This window comes from Typopeltis vanoorti, chromosome 15 (assembly GCF_054136105.1).
Source record: "Typopeltis vanoorti isolate ZY-2024b chromosome 15, IOZ_Tvanoo_1.0, whole genome shotgun sequence".
NCBI classification, from domain to species: domain Eukaryota; kingdom Metazoa; phylum Arthropoda; class Arachnida; order Uropygi; family Thelyphonidae; genus Typopeltis; species Typopeltis vanoorti.
The window spans coordinates 119,421,195-119,440,196 of NC_143563.1; the positions used below are offsets into that span (position 1 = coordinate 119,421,195).

Sequence of the window (19,002 nt, forward strand, 5' to 3'; positions counted from 1 at the left end):
TCTTGTGTAAACGTGTCTATATATTATAATGATGGAGTAATGTCAAGCAAAACCATATGTTGCACCTGCAACATGTGGTTTGCTTGAGTGTATATAGCAGTTTCTATTGGAGGGTAGATGTGATTCATTAGTTAGTGTTTATATTCCCAGTTGTCTGTAATTGCACCATTTGTTGAGAAATATATTACAGTCTGCAAATGTCTGTGAACCAGTGTTTACTGCTTTACCCTTGTTTATTGTTTACTGCAGAGCGCGAGTTATCGCTCCAACGTGAAAAGTCGGGGCGATAGTGACTGCCAATTTGACTAAGAGAATTCATGCATAATATAATTTAATATATATAGACTAAAAGTTTATGAAATTCACATCATATGATACTTTTATGGGTTGTTTCCTTTAAGTGGGTTCTAAAATGTTTAGTTTTAGTATGTATGACTATAATTTATTTATTAATAAAATATAATAAGCACATATTTAACTGTCAATGGGAAATGGCGCTTTTTTATTTGGTAAAATAAATGCTGTATTTTTGTAAAATATTCTTGTTGCCGTAATACTGCTGAACGAGGGCCCTTATTAAGCAGTGCCGTGAGGAAGGCTATCTCTATGCTACAACCTGTCGACTGTACTGATTACGACATAGCAACAACACAACTGATCTTATGAATGACAACAAGACTAATAATAATTATGATTTTGGAAATTCTCTAATCTACAAAAAGTAGAGTGAATGGAAATATTGAGGGTGGGAAGATTGTGATATTCATTGGATCCTGGGTTTGATGGGTGTAAATAAGGCCTGGCGAATAATTTTTGTGAGTGGGTCATGAAACAAGGGATTCAGGTAGATGTAATGATATCGAAGGTCATAAAAGGATTAAAATTATAATATGGAAGGTAATAAACTTAGGATTGGCAGATAGACACATTAAGAAGATAACAGAAGAATGTATTAGATTATCTATGCAAATGTTTAGGATTAGATGGGAATTTGGAGATACAAAATCATAAAATGCGAAAATACATTCATTAATAGTTAATGGTGTGACGGAACAATTTACTTGAGACAAAAATGAGAACAATTGCAAAGAAATGTTATGTTGAAATGGTTCAAGTCGTGATATAGGCACTGTCGTTGCCATCTAACTCGAGACGAATTGAAACTCACCGGTGTTACCAAATGTAGCGGAATTCTGCTGTGTTGCAGAATTTGTATGTCTAAAGCGGCTTATTGCCGAAATTTAAAAATACAATATAAAATAGTGGACTTTTATATCTATTTATTTATTTTTATTTTTTACATTTTTCGCCCGTGGCAGGCACATCTTTTGCCATGCCCTCGTTACGGCACTGCTGCCATATACTTGTATGGCAGTATTGAATTTGCCTTCTTTTTAAAAATAACAGAAACTGTTCAATTCATCATTAAAATGCATAACATCTATATCGTTCTTATAGATCTCTTTTAATTTTTCCATATAGTTCGGGGTCCCTTGCGGCTACAAGGTCTAACACCCGCTTGATACGCCTGAGGTTGTAGCCTTGTTCCTTTCATGGTATTAGGTCTAGTGATCTACTTATATCTTGTGCCATTTCTTTAAGGTTCTTTCTTTTTTTGGGATTCTCATTCTCACATCTATTGTTTGTAAAGTTAAAATCTGTTTCTCTCTTATCTAGTTTAGTGTAACTGCTGTTCTGTCTCAAAACTTTGTGAATAGGAGGAAGAGAGGGGATAGGATTGAGACATTTAAGTTGGAAAAGGATTGTTACCAGGTTAATGTAGAAGAAATGTTTCACAGAATGGGAGAAGGGGACATACATGGCAGCTGTAGAGGGTGTGAGCAGGGACATAAGGAGCAGATTCTTTGCATGGAGAGGTGCTGCCAAGTGGAATGCATTGACTGACATTGTGGTGAATGCAGATATATTGAATGAGTTTAAAGCACAGTTTTGATGGGCTTTGTGTGTAACAGAGTTTGCCTCAATGAATATTTAGACTGTATGGAGGTCTGGTGTTAATAATAATAATTAATTTCATTTCTGCTAATGCTATTTTTTCATTGTCCAGGTTTTCACTTTCATATAACAAGTTTTGATGAAGCATTGAATATTCTTAATCTTGTTCTAAATCGGATTTAAAAGAACTATTACTATCACATAAATGATTAATAGTAAAAATTAATGATATTTAGATATTAAACTCGATTAATATTAATAATGGGACATTGTGCTGTTTGATTGGAAAAGACTTGAGTTTGATTCTTATCACGATAAGAGGATTTTTTATCCTAGAAACTCAGGTTTTTCAGTCACGAGCATACACAATTTACAGACAAAAAATGTTGGTGTTTGTAGTAGGTAGTAGTAGTTGGAAGATTAAGCAGGGGAAATGATGAGTTGAATATAGTGGAGTACCTTCCTGTGATGAGTCTTTTGAGATGTCATATAAAATAATAATTATATATATATACAGGGTGTTCGGGATAAATTTGACATATTTATAATTAATTATATTTTTCCGTAAGTTACATGTATTAACACACACTTCTCTTCATTTAAAAGTTTGGACCCTTCTTCATTCATATACAAGATGTCAGAAAGGATGGATAGCTGGAACCCACCTGAATCATGGAAGAGAATAACTTGTATCATGATGATTCGTGCCCGCCATCAAAATAAGGATATTACGACTGCTGCCCAATGCTCCCTGAATACAGTAAAAACAATCAGGCATGAACTAGAGACTTGCAATGGTGACTACGAGGATGTAGCAAGAAGAAAGATCCCTAGCAGACGATCTGATTGCGTTCGTACAGCAGAATTCCTTGCAAATCTGCAGGAACAGGTGTTGAAGAACCCTGGCATTGGAATTCGGGCTTTGTTCGTGGAGTTGCTAACTGTAGTCAAGCCCTGGATAACAAGGGTAGCCAATGGTAGGCCGTATGTATGGCAGCAGGATTCGGCCCCTTGCCACACCTCTGGGAAAAGTCAAAAATGGTTGTCTGAAAATTTCTACGACTTCACCAGTCCAAATGTTTGGCCTCCAAACTCCCCAGACCTTAACCCCATGGATTATTTTGTATGGGGCGCAGTTGAAAAAGACACCAATCGCACTTCCAGTAATACAAAAGCCCAGTTAATGGATAAAATTAAAACAGTTTTTGCGGCCCTTCCCAGGGAGACTGTAGCATCAGCTTGTTCGAGGTTCCGAAGCAGAATTGAAGCTGTGATCGATGCTAATGGTGGTTATTTTGAGTAAATCTTGTTGATAGTATTGTAATTAACTCTGCCTGTAATGTTTTTTTGTCAATTCATTAAATTTAATAGATACAAAGAAGATTTTCTTTTTCCTTACGAAACTGTCAAATTTATCCCGAACACCCTGTAGCTCTTCTGTTTGGTGCTGGCGTTCTCGTGAGATCACACGGACGCGTATAAATGTAGCTAGAACTGAAGCACGGACTCCAATTTGAACTTAACTGTACTGTTTTTCATAGCTCTGTTGTTGTTAGTGTGTAATGTTTCTATTGGTCTTTTTTGTATATATCTTTGTACTTTGACACCTGACGAACTTGGCTTGCCAACGAAACTAGTTGTGTCCGTATTAAACTTTTATTCTTAATTATCTCGGGGTTTAAATCATTAAAATTATTGAACATATATATATATATAATATAATAATATGGATTTCTTCATTAAAAGATTGATAATACTTTTTGAATTTCCATTTTCAGAGGATTGGTCTATCGGTCATCAATAGACTGCCTCTTGAAAACTGTGAAGGTGGAAGGTTTTATGGCTTTATACAAAGGTTTTGTACCAATTTGGACAAGAATGGTAACTATATTCATTCACCTTGCTATTTATATGATTTGGAAAATAAGATGTTTATTTAGCCTTTATCTAGAGCGTTATTCCAGGTATCACCTGCTTAATTTTCTAAAGATTCAAAGATACTGTGATTTGAATTGAGTTTAATGAGTAAAATTCATTAAACTTAGAACCAACTTAGAAGAATATTCTTTTAAATAACAAATACAATTCATACAGTAGTAAGAAGGGAAATGGTTGAGTAGCAATATACAATATGACGATATTTTTTGGGAATAGTAACCAGTACAATTAAAGTGATGTGGACAAACATCAAAATGGAGAGTTGAACAGATAAATTTTTGCCTATGGCCCATAGAAGGTTCTTTTGGAAGCGGTGGAAGAATTTTATTTTTTGAATCATTTGAGAAGGCAGCTGATGTAAAAAGGAAAAGTTGGTCATTGTTGTAGAAATAAAGAGCACAACAGAAAATGAATACCTGACAGTCTATATATAGAGACTGCCAACAGTTTGATAATGGTCAAAGCAAGACAAGCATTGGCATCGTGCTAGGCCTCAACGAGTCTACAATATGACTAATTCTGTCCAAATCTAAGCAATGACAATGAATAGAACAAGGTAAAGTCGCATCAACATCATTCAGTATGCAGTGCACTAGGAACAGAAATCCTATGTTTGTTGAAATGCAGAATCTTTTAATAACTTGGCTGGAAGATTATAATCAAAAACAGATTCCAATTGGTACCAACTAGATAATGGTAAAAGTACTTAGCCTGTTAATATCACTCGAAGAAAATAAATTCAGAGGGGACATCACGATATTTTCTGCCAGCAGAATGGTTTGAAAAGTTTAAAGCTTGAACTGGAATGTGTAATTTTCAAATGCATGGAAAGACTCTTATGTGCGCACAGTATGTTATTTATTTTCATAGTATTGATGACAACACAAAATGATAAGAAAATAATATTTATTAACTTATTTGCTGATATTTCACATTGTATCCTTATATGAGGACTTGAGAAAATGAGTGAAGTAGCCAGTACAATGTGGTAACGTTGAATTCAGAGTATAGGATTAATAAGGATATCCTGGAGGTGATAGTGACTTATGTTTTGCTCAAGTTCAGGGCACAGAAGATTATGTAGAATTAAGAGTTTTATGATTCTACTTATGTGAATTGACTAAGGTGTTCCCTGGAATGTTGAGTATGAAAACTGAGTTCAACAGATAGGAGAAAAAAAAAGGGAGTGGCACATGATAGAGACATTACCAGATTAATGTGGCTGATATTTTTCATAGATTGGGGAAAGACAGCAGACGAAGAGGCCATCCCATGAAGCTCTATAAGTAGGGTGTGAGCTGGGAAAGTAGCTTTGTGTGTGTGTCTGTGTAGTGAGTGGTGGTTAAAAGGAATGTATTGCCCAAGAGCGTGGGCAATGACTAGAGACAGTGAATGTATTTAAACTATGATATCAAAGCTGTATAACTGAGAGGAGACCTCTGCATAGCCTTTAAAGGAATGCAGAGAACTGACCATAAACAAATGCCCAATCCTCACCTTCTCATGTTGCACCCTGTTAAGTATCTACTTGGATACTGAAAGGAGAAGGAGGGGCTGGCAATTTGGGATTTACCAACCAAATTGCATTCTTATTGGCTTAACCACACTACCAGCCACGATCTATAGACATCGAGGTTATCATGGATGCAAAGTGCATATTGAAATTGTAATACCATTGATATTACATTGAAATATATGATGGATACAAAGCGTATGAGGATGCGTATTTGATCCATAATGGCTGGTAAGGTAACCACAATATAACATGATGGTACAACATGACAGAATTTTATGCAGGCTGGGTTAATTTTATGCATCACGTGGTTAAACAAAGCCCCTGTTGTTTTCGCCAGGAAACCAGGGCGAACAGCAAAAAGTCAGCTACTGGAAAAAATCCTAAAACATGCACCATCTCAACATCACCACAGTTCAGGATAAGTACTATCAATATTAGAAGCCTGAATGGCAAAGAAATGGAGCTAGCTAAGGAATTGGATAAGTACCAGATTGACATACTAGGAGTGACTGAGACAAAAACTGGTGAGATCTTTCTGAGCAATAAATACAAAATGTTATACACAGGCAATGACAATAAAGGAAAAGAGGGAGTAGCCATAGTATCCAACACTAAATACGAGGATAATCTTCTTGAATGGCAGGCTATTTCAAATAGAGTGATGTGGAACTCAGAATGGGGAACTGAACAATGAGACTTATTTGTACCTATGGTCCCACAGAATATTCTACTAGGGTAGAAGTGGAGGAATTTTCTGAGGCTTTAGAGTAGTATTCCCCAACAGATTTTAGATCATGCCCCACCTCAAAGATTTTGATGTCCCTCCTCGCTGATAATGGTGAGTGTTTTGAGTATATCAGTGATGAGGTGACGAATGCAACATCATTTTCTAATTGGCTCTCCCCCCAATATTCAAATTGCTCCCCTGTGAGGCATATGCCCCATGTTGAGAAACACTGCTTTAGAGAAAGCAACTGACACAGTTAAAAATGAAAAGTCGGTCCTTGTTGGGATCTAAATAGCAGAGTAGGAAATGATTGTCAGAAATACAAAAATATTTTAGGAAAATTTCGAGAAAAGAGCAAAACTAATAATAATGGCAAATACCTGTTGGATTTCTGCTCAGGACATGGACTGGTTATTACTAACACAATGTTCCAACATAAAAATGTGCACAGATTCACATGGAGAGAAGAGGCAAGGAATAAAAAAAGTCTCATTGACTATGTTATCGTTGATAGTGATGTTTTCTCCCTGGTGCAGGACACCAGAGTGTACAGAGGATTTGAAATTGGAAGTGATCACCATTTAGTCTTGAGCAGTATAAAATTGAATTTTGTATCGAAAAGAAGAACATAAGAAAGTTTTAAAGTGAATAAAAGTTGAGTGCTTCTCAGATGTGAACTGTAGACTAGAATAAACACAAACATTATTCAAAGAGTTTGAGAACAGGAATGAAACCTTGGAGATTCCGTGGCAAGCTCTAAAGAAAACATTGGTTGATTCAGCCAGATATGTGGTGAGGTTGTCTGCAAGGATAGAAAAATCAGAACTCCATGGTGGACACTGGAAGTTAAAGATGCGGTGAAGGAAAAGAAGAAACCATATCAAAAGGTTCCTGGCAAACAGTCAGCTTGTGCTCTTTGAGAATACAGAGACAAATGTAAGAAAGCTAAACATTGCATAAACTAAACAAAAGTCATTTGAAGACTTTGGTAAGAACATAGAAAATAAATATCAAGAAGGTGACAACATATTCTGGAGGTTGTTGAAGCTTAGAAATGGAGGAAGGAGTGTTGTAAAAGGAATTAGAGATGATAAAGGTGACATGAAAACTTCAAAAAATTGCTAAATGAAACAGTCAGTGACAACACAGTAGATTAAAAAAAAAAAAAATGAGTAAGCATGCAATCAGGAATACATATTTATATTTGAAGTAGAAAAAGCCATCAAAAGCTTGAAATGTGGAAAGGCAGCTGGATTAGATGATATTCGACCAGAAATACTCAAGTATGGAGGTATAAAAGTCATACAGTAGCTGCATTGCATGATAAAGTTCAGAAGGCCTGGACAGAGGGAAAATTCCAGATGAAATGAATAGAGCTCTCATAGTACCCACATATATATAAAAAGGGAAATGAAACAGAATGTGAGAATTACAGAGGTATTTCTCTACTGAGTGTTCTTGGTAAGATTTATGCAACTATTCCTGGTAAACGTTTGTGAAGGATTGTGGAAGAGAAGTTTGGTGAAGAACAAGCTGGATTCAGGCCAAATAAAGGCTCTCAGGATCAGATTGGCCAGTGTTCTTCCCAGGATCTTTTGAATGGGTGTGTCACCCGGCTAATTAATGTTGTGAATTGATATTTTTTCATTCTTTACCAAGAATGGAAAAATAATTTAAGACATTTTTTAATTAATAGTGATGAGAAATCGAACTGGAGAGTCTCAATACTCAATGAGACCTGCTCAATTTCTTGCAATTCAAGCCCATCTTGAGAGCTTCAGATATTCACTTTGATGCACACCAATCCGTACACGGAACAAGACAAAAATCGGGATCGCGAATACAACAGTATCAGTTGCAAAGAAGATCTTTTACGAAAGAGACATAATTTTTATGTTTGAAAGAAATAAATTGTGAAAATTGAGCGAATTCGAATGGAAGGCAAAAATCAATGTTAAAAATCTACATTTATTTTTCTTAATAATGGTTTCTGTCCGAAGATCGTGAGTCAGGTATTTAATATTTTATTTTCTAAAAGAAAATAAGCCTGCACATCAAATATAGTTGTGATCTCAGGGAATTCTCGAGGACTATGACATCAGTCTCGAGTGATACCAATTCCCATTCCTAGTAATTAATACTTATAAATAGTAAAATTGCAACATAATGTGCATTATGTGTCTCGGGTATTACTGTCAGTGATTTGTTCTGATTAATTTAATAACAATGATATTTTGTATTTATTAAGTTACCTGATAATGAGTAAAAAGTCAAGTTAGAAAACTAAGTTATTTTAAGAAAGATGAAACCGATAAGCATAGTAGCGAAGACATCAAACCAGCAACAGAATCTTCGATTTCCGACAAAGACATTGCGGTGGCTGGTCCATCTGGTGAATTAACTTCTGCAGAGTCTCTTTCAAATGTAAAATGTGCATATAAACACTGCTTACCAGGTATTAATAGTGGGTGGTGAAAGATAATGGAATGATGTGTTCTACGTGTATGAAATACGGAAAGAGACAACCCACAAACAAGGAAGTGACTTGGGTAACTATTCCATGCACAAGATCAAAAAGAAAGCTTGGTTGACCACGAAACAAAGCAAGTTACACACTGATTCTTGTTCAGATATAATTGAACTGGAATAGGGCAAATTGAAAAATCAATTTCAATTTTGAATAACTTGAAGAGAGATGCTTTTCTGGAAGCTGTAAGATCTATATATTGGTTAGCAAAAAATGAGTTACCACATATGCTTGAGCATTGCAAGGCTATGGATTGTTGCTACTTAGAACATCTTAGTGTTGGTAAAAATGCACATTATACCTCAGAAAGAATAATGCAAGAGTTGATTGATATTTTAGCATCAGAAATTAGATCTGAAAAATATACTTTCTGCAGATTATTTCAGTGTTTTATGTGATGAAACTACAGACATCTCAGTTTTAAAACAGCTGATTGTGTATATTAAATATGTTTGTCAACTTAGAAAAGACTGCAGGGTTAGTTTTGTATCAATTTGCAATATCATTGATGGCAAAGCTGAGACTTTAACAAAGTAATTGAAACCCTTGACAGTCTAGGCTTAAAAACTTGTAATCTGGTGGGCCTAGGATCTGATGGAGCAGCTGTCATGATTGGAAAGCAAAAGGGAGTTGCAAAACTGCTCAAAGATAAAACAGATGGAGTCATGGGCAACTGTTATTGTGTAAACCACCGACTGGCTCTTGCTAGTGCCCAAGGTCCGAGGCCAAAACAGGAAAAACAGGACTATACCATTCCACCAGCTTGGAATTTCCTAGTTGGAATTACGTACTCTGGTAAGAGACGTTCACCAGGCATCCGCCACACCCACACCCTTAATGATATCTTAAGGCAACTGTTTTTCTTCTTCTAAAATTCCTCAGTCAGGATGGCTAGTTTAACCCAAATCCACAATATACTGAACAGTCCTCAGATTAAACTTAAATGGCTAGTGTCACTAGATGGCTGTCTCATGAGTCTGCAATACAGTCTCTAAGAGAATGCACAGTGAGTGTTATAACTGCATTGGAAAGAGAGGCCACCGAACAAAATGATATCACAGCTGAAGGTTTAAGTAAATATATCAGAACATACAATTTTGTAGCTTCACTAATGATGCTTTCAGATGTGTTACTGCATTTATCTAACTTGTCTAGAACATGGCAAAGGCAAGATGTTGACTTAACTAAAATAGAGCCAGTCTTAGAACCCAGAAAACTATCCATAATGGAATTGAAAGACACTCCTGGCAGTCATTTTCAAAATCTTCATCAGCATCTTTCAGGTGAATAGTCAGACCTTCACATTAATTATTCAGATTCTAATGTTATTACATTTAAGACTACGATATATAATAAATACATAGGTACAGTTATTAAACACCTAGAAGTAAGATTTCCAGATATGCCAATCATTTTCTGCTTTTCAAGTCAATGCAGAAAGTCATGATCAATGTGAGGCTTCTGAGATTCTTTTTTGACTATTATTTTAGAAATGGAAGTCCTGCAGTTTTAAACTATGAAAGTACTAAACTAGAATGGGTAGTTGCATCAGAAATGATTTATGGACAGTTATACAAAAATATACATCCAAGACAAATACTGCTGAAATTAACAACAACATCTGAGCTCAGAGTTTTCTAAATTTAACAAAAGTGGCTGTTGTTGGACTGGCCATACTTGTGAGCACAGGTGAATGTGAAAGGGGTTTCTCTTCATTAAAAAGGATAAAAACCTGTACGAGGAATCACATCAGTCAGAACACTCTAAATAATCTGATGCTGATTTTACTCGAGGGCCCAGATCCAGCAGATTTTAATTACAAAAAAGCTGCTGACAACTGGGCTTCTAAGAAGAAGAGAAGAATTAATGTATAGAATTTTAAGCTGTGAGCATTTACAAAGTTTTCCATTACTTAACGAGAAAATAACAAAAATCCTGGTCTTGTTTGTTATAATTACTATATAAAATATTATCCTAGTTTGAAGTAATTTCTAATAAAATTACTATTTTAATTTGTTATGAAAAAGGGTCTTTCTTAACTCATTCAAAATGTGTTTTTATAATATTCTATTGAAGATTAACTTGTTTATGTTAAGATTTGTTTGTTTATATGGATGTTGGGATTTTCATTTTTGAGTTAAATATGACGGAAACATTTTGCATTCGAAGTTTATTTAGTATATAACAAACACTAAAGTTATATTTACAATATTAATATTATGTTGATGTCAGCTTTTAGTTGGTGGTATTCCATGAAGATAATGGTACACTGAAATTCTGAAGCTTTCACTGTTACTAGTGGGGTTGTATTTACATATAATAGAAAATACTGCACAGTATCTTTTTTTTTGTACGTCCAGCTAATGCTTCATTCCACCCGGCTGGTAAAACTTCCTGGGGATAACACTGATGGGGATATAACAAAGATCTATATTCAAGTTTTGTAGATCTGGAAAAGGCATATGACAAGGTGCTGACATAGAAGCTATTCAAAATGCTAGGGTTGTATGGTATCAATGAGGCATTATATCAAGAAAAACTTAGTCTTTATTTGTATGTCAGCAGTTAGAATTGAAGGAAGTACAGGGAGATGGTTTAATGTTAAATCTGGGGTGAGACAAGGATGTACATTATCCCCTCTGTTATTCATTATCTATATGGATCACATTATGAAGGAAAGTGGTATTAATCCTGATATCAAAATTGGAGATGTTAATGTCAGCTCTTTGCTTTATGCAGATGATGTTATACTTCTAAATAAATCCGCTACAAGTCTGCAAGATTCCCTGACTAAAGTGAATAACTGTTGTAATAGATATGGTATGAAAGTCAGCGATAACTAGACAAAGACAACTGGAATAGGCAGAAGCATTGAAAATATCAACTGCATTGTGAATGGAGAACCTATAGAACCAAGTAAAACGTATAAGCTACTTTAGGCACAATTTTTAGTCAAGAAGGTAAATTAAATATGGAAATAGAAAACAGAATCAACAAAGCTGGTATGGTAGGAAGTCAAATGAATAAATTTCTACGGAATAAGAGAGAAATTAGTCAAAACACTAAATTAGTTATATTCAAGACAGTGTTCAAACCAATTTTAATTTATGTATCTGAGAGCTGGGTTAGAAGTAAAACACTTGACCAAAGACTAGAGACCGCAGATATGAGTCCTGAGAAAGATTAGGGGTGTGACCAGATGGCATCATCATATTAAAAACGAGGATATTAGGAAAGAACCTGACCTTGTTAGCAGAGCTAATCTCAGGTGGTATGGTCACTTAAATAGAATGCGAGAAGAAAGATTAGGAAAACAAGTATTCTCTGCCAAGTTGGCAAGGAAAAGACCTAGAGAAAGACCAAGATATAGGTGGATTGATACAGTAAAAAATGCCTTAGAAGATAGAAATATAAGATCTGATAATATTGGAGTCTTGACATTTAACAGATTGATTTGGAGGAAAATTGTAAATAGGAAGTCAGTAATATAATAAATTTAGTTTAATCCTTTATCCAAGTGTAAGCAAACAAAGTTTGCGCCTGAAGTATCTTCAGGAAGTTAGTAATGATGCAAATTTTTCATGTAGTACCATCATATCCTGTACACCTCTTGAGGGTACATATCAGGAATTTGATGATGGGCTCTTTGTGGAGGGGAAACATCAGCAGTGGATTATTATCAGATTAATGTGTATGAAATTTTTCAAAGATTGGATGGAAAGAGCAGAAAAGGGCCATCCCAGGAAGTTCTAAGGAGGGTGTGAACAGGGAAAGTGGGGTTTTTTTTGTGGGTGCACATAAAGACTATAGAGACAGTGAATGTATTTAAAACATGATGGGCTCTGTGTTGAACCTAGCTTAATGTCTTTTGCCTCAATGGAGGTCCGAAGATAATACAGTAATCAACCAATTATCTCACCCTTCAGTTATCTGAATGCTGAGTTGTCATAATTGTAGGGTTGGATAATTGAAGTACAATTATATGGTGTTCTACCAGAAGACATATGAGATGCCAGCATCGTTTGATAAATGTTAAATTACTAATGCAATAATATCTGGCTGGCATATGGAAATTCTACACTGAAGCTTTTTCATTTGTTCATCTGTGGATTTTAACTTACCTCTTTCATAATTTACATATTGTGCAGTGAACCTCGCAATGTAAGTTCTAATAAATCCTCAAAGAACAGAAAGTCTTATCTTAGGAAAAATTTATAAAGTGAGAAGATATGAAAGCAGACGAAGAAATGAAGGCTATAAAATTAGTAAATGAATATTTTGCAGCATTAAAGACATTGCTGAAAAAAAAAAAGTAATGAACAAGAGTATGATAATAGCTGTAGAGTTTTTTCTTCAATCAGTGATTATGGAAAGGATTAATTTTACTTTCATGGCTTAAGCATAAAGAAAAATTTCCCATTTCTACATATGGTTATCCTGAACATGCCAAATGGTTCTGCAAATTCAAAATAGTCAGGTTTTCTACACTTTAAAATTGATGCAAGAAATACTGGCAAAGAAGCCACTGAAATTTTTTTTAAGTTTATTGAAAGCTATAATTGTTGGCCAAAATTAATAAAGAAGGTAAGTGTTTAACTAAGATGAAACTCGTGTATTCTGGAATCTCACACTCTCAGCATGTTGTTAGAAAATTCTGCACCCAGTTTCATAGCACCAAGTAAATGCTCTTGTTTTGATTTGGCCACTTGTGATTATAGGTTAAATTGATTCAAAGTTTGTCACTGAAAATTCTCAGAGCTTTAAAGGGCTTCTCAAAAGCAGTCTTGCCTGTCTTTCGTTTGCCAAACGAAAGGTGGTTCGCATCAAAGAATATTATAAGATACTTGCATATTAAAGAAAAAGTCAGAGAAGTTTGGAAAAATTTTAATATTAAAATTGCTTTGGAATTATTGGGGAATAATGGGATAAAGTAATTTCAGTTGTATAAAGAATAAACATGAGCCTGATGCTGTGGAGGGATTCACCAGTTACGAATATAATGCTTAATTACAAATTAACTTATAATGCAATGGAAGAAATTAGTGAAATACACAATTTTTTAATGAAGAAAATGTTAAATTGCTGTACCGTCATCAAGAACTAACTGGTTTAGATGGTAGATACAAAAAGAAGTAATGCTACACAAAAACCACAAGGTGCCAAAATTTCCATGCTAGACAAGCGTCAGTGAATGTGTGATGTAAGCTTAATTTATTGGTTCTCTCTTGTTTTCTATTTTTAAGATTACTTTATTGCAGTCATTATTTCATATTATGATAAATTAAGATTCATATTTTGAATTGTGCAATAATACACAACACAAAATATGTTAATAAAATGACTTTATAATTCGTTTTATAAAATAAGAAATAGACAAATTATATTTTTACTACAGGATGGGATGCTGTCGCGAAACTTACAAACTCCGAGTGGAGAACAGTAATCTAATATAGGTGTCATCTTCCGGTAACTGTTGTATAGCTCACCCCCAAAGTGAGGTATTGCCATATAAATTTGCAGATATGCAGTACCTGTGTGCATGCACACAGGTACTGCATACTTGCATGCACACACCCACACGTTTACTTTTGGATTGCAGATAAGGCAAATTAAACCTGGGCACTCCTTGAGGGCCATATTAGTAAATGATAATTGTTTTACATAGGAAATTGATTATATCTGGACCTTGTTGCCTTATCATGTGGTTTCCAACAAGTAATTAGAGAATGGCACATTATAACAGCTTTCAAAGACCTCAATAAAGCTGAAAACTGGTCATAATGCATAGCATAGCATTATCGTGTCCTTAGGATATGTGCATTGCATTATGGATACTAAGGCAATAGATGTGAAGTCATTAGCCTGTATATACAGGTAGCCCAGTCATTAAGTGACTTCGCATGCAAACTTTGTTTGCTTACACTTGCAATAAAGGATGAAACCAAGGATATAATTTCTTGGCATCTTTAATTTATAATTGAAAAAATAAATAAAATAAAAATAATTTCAGAGAATTTGGGCCTTCCATATATTGTGATGGCATGCCATTCAGCAGAATCATTTATGCTATAGTTATGTAACAGCAACTGTTTTTTTTTTTTTTTAAATTTGTGGCCAGAGCTTTAGGCTATAAGAACAGCGTGTTATTATGTCATAATTGCATATGTTTTATTATTATTATTATTATAAAAACCTCCATAGAATCAAAGACTCGTGGGAGGTCCACTGTTATACACACAGTTTATCATGCCGTGCCTTACCGTCTCTGCACTCACCACACTCTTGGGCAATGCATTCCAATCACTCACCACTCTCCATGCAAAAAACCTGCTCCTCACTCCCTTGCTCACACCTTCCTTATACAGCTTCCGGGGATGACCTCTTGTTCTCCTGCTATCCTCACCCATTCTGTGCAAAATCTCCTCGACATTAATCTGGTAATAGCCTCTTAACAGCTTATATGTCTCAATTGTATCCCCCCCCCCTCCTCCTTCTATCCACCAATTTCTGCAAATTGCATTTTGTCAATCTGTCTTCATACTCTACATTTCAGAGACCAGAAACCACCTTAGTCAATCGCCTCTGAACTTTTTCCAATGCATTTTCATCTTTTTGAAAACCAGGTGACCAGATCTGTGCACAGTAATCCATATGTGGCCTGATCAAAGCCTTATACAAAGGAATCATAACATCCTTACTTCTACAAGTCAATGTCCTCCGCATCATTCCCATTATCCGCTGTTGTCTTCACAATTTTAGTAACATGTCCCCAAAATTTTAGGTCCTTGTCTACAATCACTCCCAGATATCTCATCTCCTCTACCTCCTCCAAGATATTTCTACCGATTGTGTACTTTACATCCCATCTGCTTCCCAAATTTCCAAACCTTACACTTTGAAACATTGAATTGACATCCCCACTCATTCACCCAATGTATTCAAGTACCCTTGCAAAGCTACTGCATCCACACTACTCCTGATAGCTCTCCCCAACTTTACATCATCTGCAAACAACTGCATATCACCATTCAGACCTCTCCAAATATCATTTACATACAAATTAAACAGCAATGGATCCAAAACAGATCCTTGAGGTACACCACTAATAACTTTCCTCTTCTGGGATATCACTCCTCCATAGACAACTCGCTGATACCTATCAGACAGTGGTCAGTTTTATGTTTTGCAGGATGAAATACCCTCCACTCTGCATAAGGCTCAAGTTTCTCCACATGCCACAGAAATAACCTTAGGTTAATTTTATCCATGATTCCTCAATAATTTTAAAGCCTTTTAAAAAAAAAAAATTTCTCTAGAATTCTTTGACATTTTTCTTTATTATCCAAGTTTGGAAGGCCATGTGATAGAGGTTATTCACATTGATGGTATTCAAACCTCTTTACAACCACAGGAATCATTAATATCCACTGAGCGATTGAGACTCACTGAATTAGTATAACAACTGAACAATGTCTTGGGAAAGAAATTTTACTCTCCTGCATAATTTCATTTTTAGAATGGACAAAGAAAAAAAAATGTGGTGGAAGCGGAACTAAATTTCTTAAAATCTCCATAGTTTTTTCATTACTGGATATATAAAATAGTTTATAGCTGTATGAATATTACTCCTTATTGCTATTACAGTCCTAGAAATTGATCCTGTTCTTTTCCTTTTAAGTCATGACACTTGAAATTTATATTTTTCAGGCACCCTGGTCTTTAACATTTTGGGTTACATATGAAGAGCTTAGAAGAATATGTGGTGTATCTTCCTTTTAGTATTATAGCATTTTGTAATTAAATATATATATATATATAGTTAAAAAAAACTTAGGCAGTATTTTGCCTTTTCTACTTCTGGATTCAGTTATCCAGAAAAATAAAAATATTAAGCATTCTGATGAATCTTTTATTGACTTATTTTACACATGAAAAACCAGAAGATGTTACCATCTATGACATCTATTCCAGGGAAACCTCTTTCTACAGTATTTTAAGTCTGTCGTATAAATGGGGGTAGTGATTTCATGTTAAGTATGCTAACCTGTTATTTTCCTTTTAAGTCATGAAACTTGAAATTTATATTTTTCAGGCACCCTGGTCTTTAACATTTTGGGTTACATATGAAGAGCTTAGAAGAATATGTGGTGTCTCTTTGTTTTAGTATTATAGCATTTTTTGACTATATATATATATAGTTAAAAAAAACTTAATATTAATACAAATACTAAAGAAATAATACCCCCCAGTCATCCTAAGGGATAAAAAATCATTTTTTTATCTAGCCTCATCTAGTCCACATCTAGCCTCAAGCAAGCTACAGAGAGCAGTTCACGAATTAGAGAATTGGTACAAAAAATGGCATATTGCAATCAACCCAGGAAAAAGCTCTGCATTACTTTTCACTGGACATAAAGCAAAACCGAACACAAGCATACAAATGTTTGAAAAAGTCATCCCTTGGCACAACTTTACCAAGTATCTAGGGTTCACCTGGATAAGCACCTAAATTTCAAGACACATAAATAGTGTCTCCACCAAAGCAATCATACTATTGCACAGCTATACCCACTTTTGAATAGGAACAGCTTCCTAAACATAAACAACAAAATTCTCCTCTACAAATCAGTGATAAGACCTCAGATAACTTACGCCTCACCAACTTGGGGACACACATCTAAACAGAACATCCTCAGATTGCAAACAATACAGAACAAATGCCTTATAATGGCATTTGATGCCCATTGGTTCATCAGAAACCTGCAATTACACCAAGAAGCCAACCTTCCAAATATCAAGACCTACATGACAGGCATTACATAAAAATTCTTCACAATCACATATAATCACCCATATCAACTAATTCAACAGGCAGTGGACTACAAAACCTCAGATCGTTTCAAATATAAAAAACCGAAATCCACCATCGCTAGAGAAAGCTAATACAGCTTACAATGAGTGGGTAAATTACCCACAATAATCCCCTCACATTCAAGCTAGAATCAGATGAAGAGTTAAGGACTCGGTCCATCTCTCAAAGAAGTTCCAAGTTGTTAAGTATGCTAACCATCTGTCACTTATTTGGATTGATTATCATCAACATTAAAATTTATTTATTATTATTATATATATATATTTTTTTTTGCTTTTAACTCTCTATGAAATGCTGCTATTTATCTTTCATTAAGCACCTGTCCAGCATGTAAGAAAGTAGATGTTCTATAGAAAAACCTCTAGGTCACAAAGAAATAGTTTGCCATAATGCTAGGCTTGTTTTGTAGTGAATTTAGGAGGAAAAAGACTCCCCACTCCATTTCCGTGAAATGAAGGAAAAAAACAGAACAAAGAAAATAGTGGGAGCTCAAACGTAAGGAACATGAAAAAAGTAGAAATGAAAATCATAATGGAAGAGATATAAGAGAGGTAGAAGAGTATTAAATGATTAAAATGAAAATGTAGAATTAATGTTTAATTTATGCTAACATAACATTTTGAAATTTAATGTCAAAAGCTGAAATCTTTGAAATAAACTAATTACATTAAGTCTGTCATTAAAATCAAAAATAACATGAAAACTACAGCAGTCAACTTTTAATTGGTTATGTCCTCGTTGTAACCATAATTGATTACAAAGAGGAAGGGTATTTAAAGTGACAAACATTAATCTGCATAGTTAGCTTGTGTGGGGGAATGATTGGTACAGCTGGTGTGAACAAATTATTTTCCTAATTGGACAGACATCCAAGGAGGACAGTAGGCATTATCTGATACTATTCTATGAGAACAAGGAATCACCCATACTATTCTAAAGATGCCAATAAATTATATTTATTCTTGGTGAAGAAACTTTACATGCAAACTTTGTTTGCTTACAATTTGATAAAGGATTAAACCAAGAACTTGACTTCCTTATCATCTTTAATTTTTAGTCTAACCAAGTGAAAAAACTTTCAAAAACCATAAATATGGCAAATAATACAGTATTTGTAGTTGGGAATGGATGTAAGCGGGGGGGGGGGGGGGGGGACTGACAGACTCACACTGGAAAGTAGTATAAGGTGGAGCATGATCTAGAATGAGGGTTCTCTACCAGGAATATTATGCTTTAATTTACATATTAATGATGTATGGAAAGATTTAAGGAGTGGGGGAGATTTTATTATTATTTTGTGACACCTCCAAGGAGTCCAGTGACTCATTGAGGGAGGGAACCTGCTCTACAACTACAACTCTGTCTCCATCATCTACACCAATGTAAATATAGTTTATTATAGAAACTTATTTAATAAGTTTCTGTAAGATTGAGACAAAGGAGATTTTTCAATACATGACAGATAA

General features: G+C 34.9%; 2 protein-coding genes across 5 annotated transcripts in view; one reads left to right on the forward strand and one right to left on the reverse strand.

The window, feature by feature from the left end:
- Ucp4A (Uncoupling protein 4A) overlaps positions 1–19,002 on the forward strand; it is a 224,870-nt gene that overhangs the window by 194,218 nt on the left and 11,650 nt on the right. For 2 of the 3 annotated variants that reach the window (XM_090405848.1, XM_090405850.1), the window contains exons 9-10: positions 3,735–3,837; positions 16,372–16,562. In XM_090405848.1, the coding sequence (XP_090261974.1) occupies positions 3,735–3,837; positions 16,372–16,443 (175 nt within the window). In that variant the 3' untranslated portion in view covers positions 16,444–16,562. Of the gene's footprint in view, positions 1–3,734; positions 3,838–16,371; positions 16,563–19,002 lie in introns of those variants that run through there. The other variant, XM_090405849.1, reaches the window with a different exon arrangement.
- Positions 1–19,002, reverse strand: part of LOC150099104 (transducin beta-like protein 3) — a 470,278-nt gene that overhangs the window by 19,267 nt on the left and 432,009 nt on the right. The gene's annotated exons all lie outside the window — the stretch shown is intronic.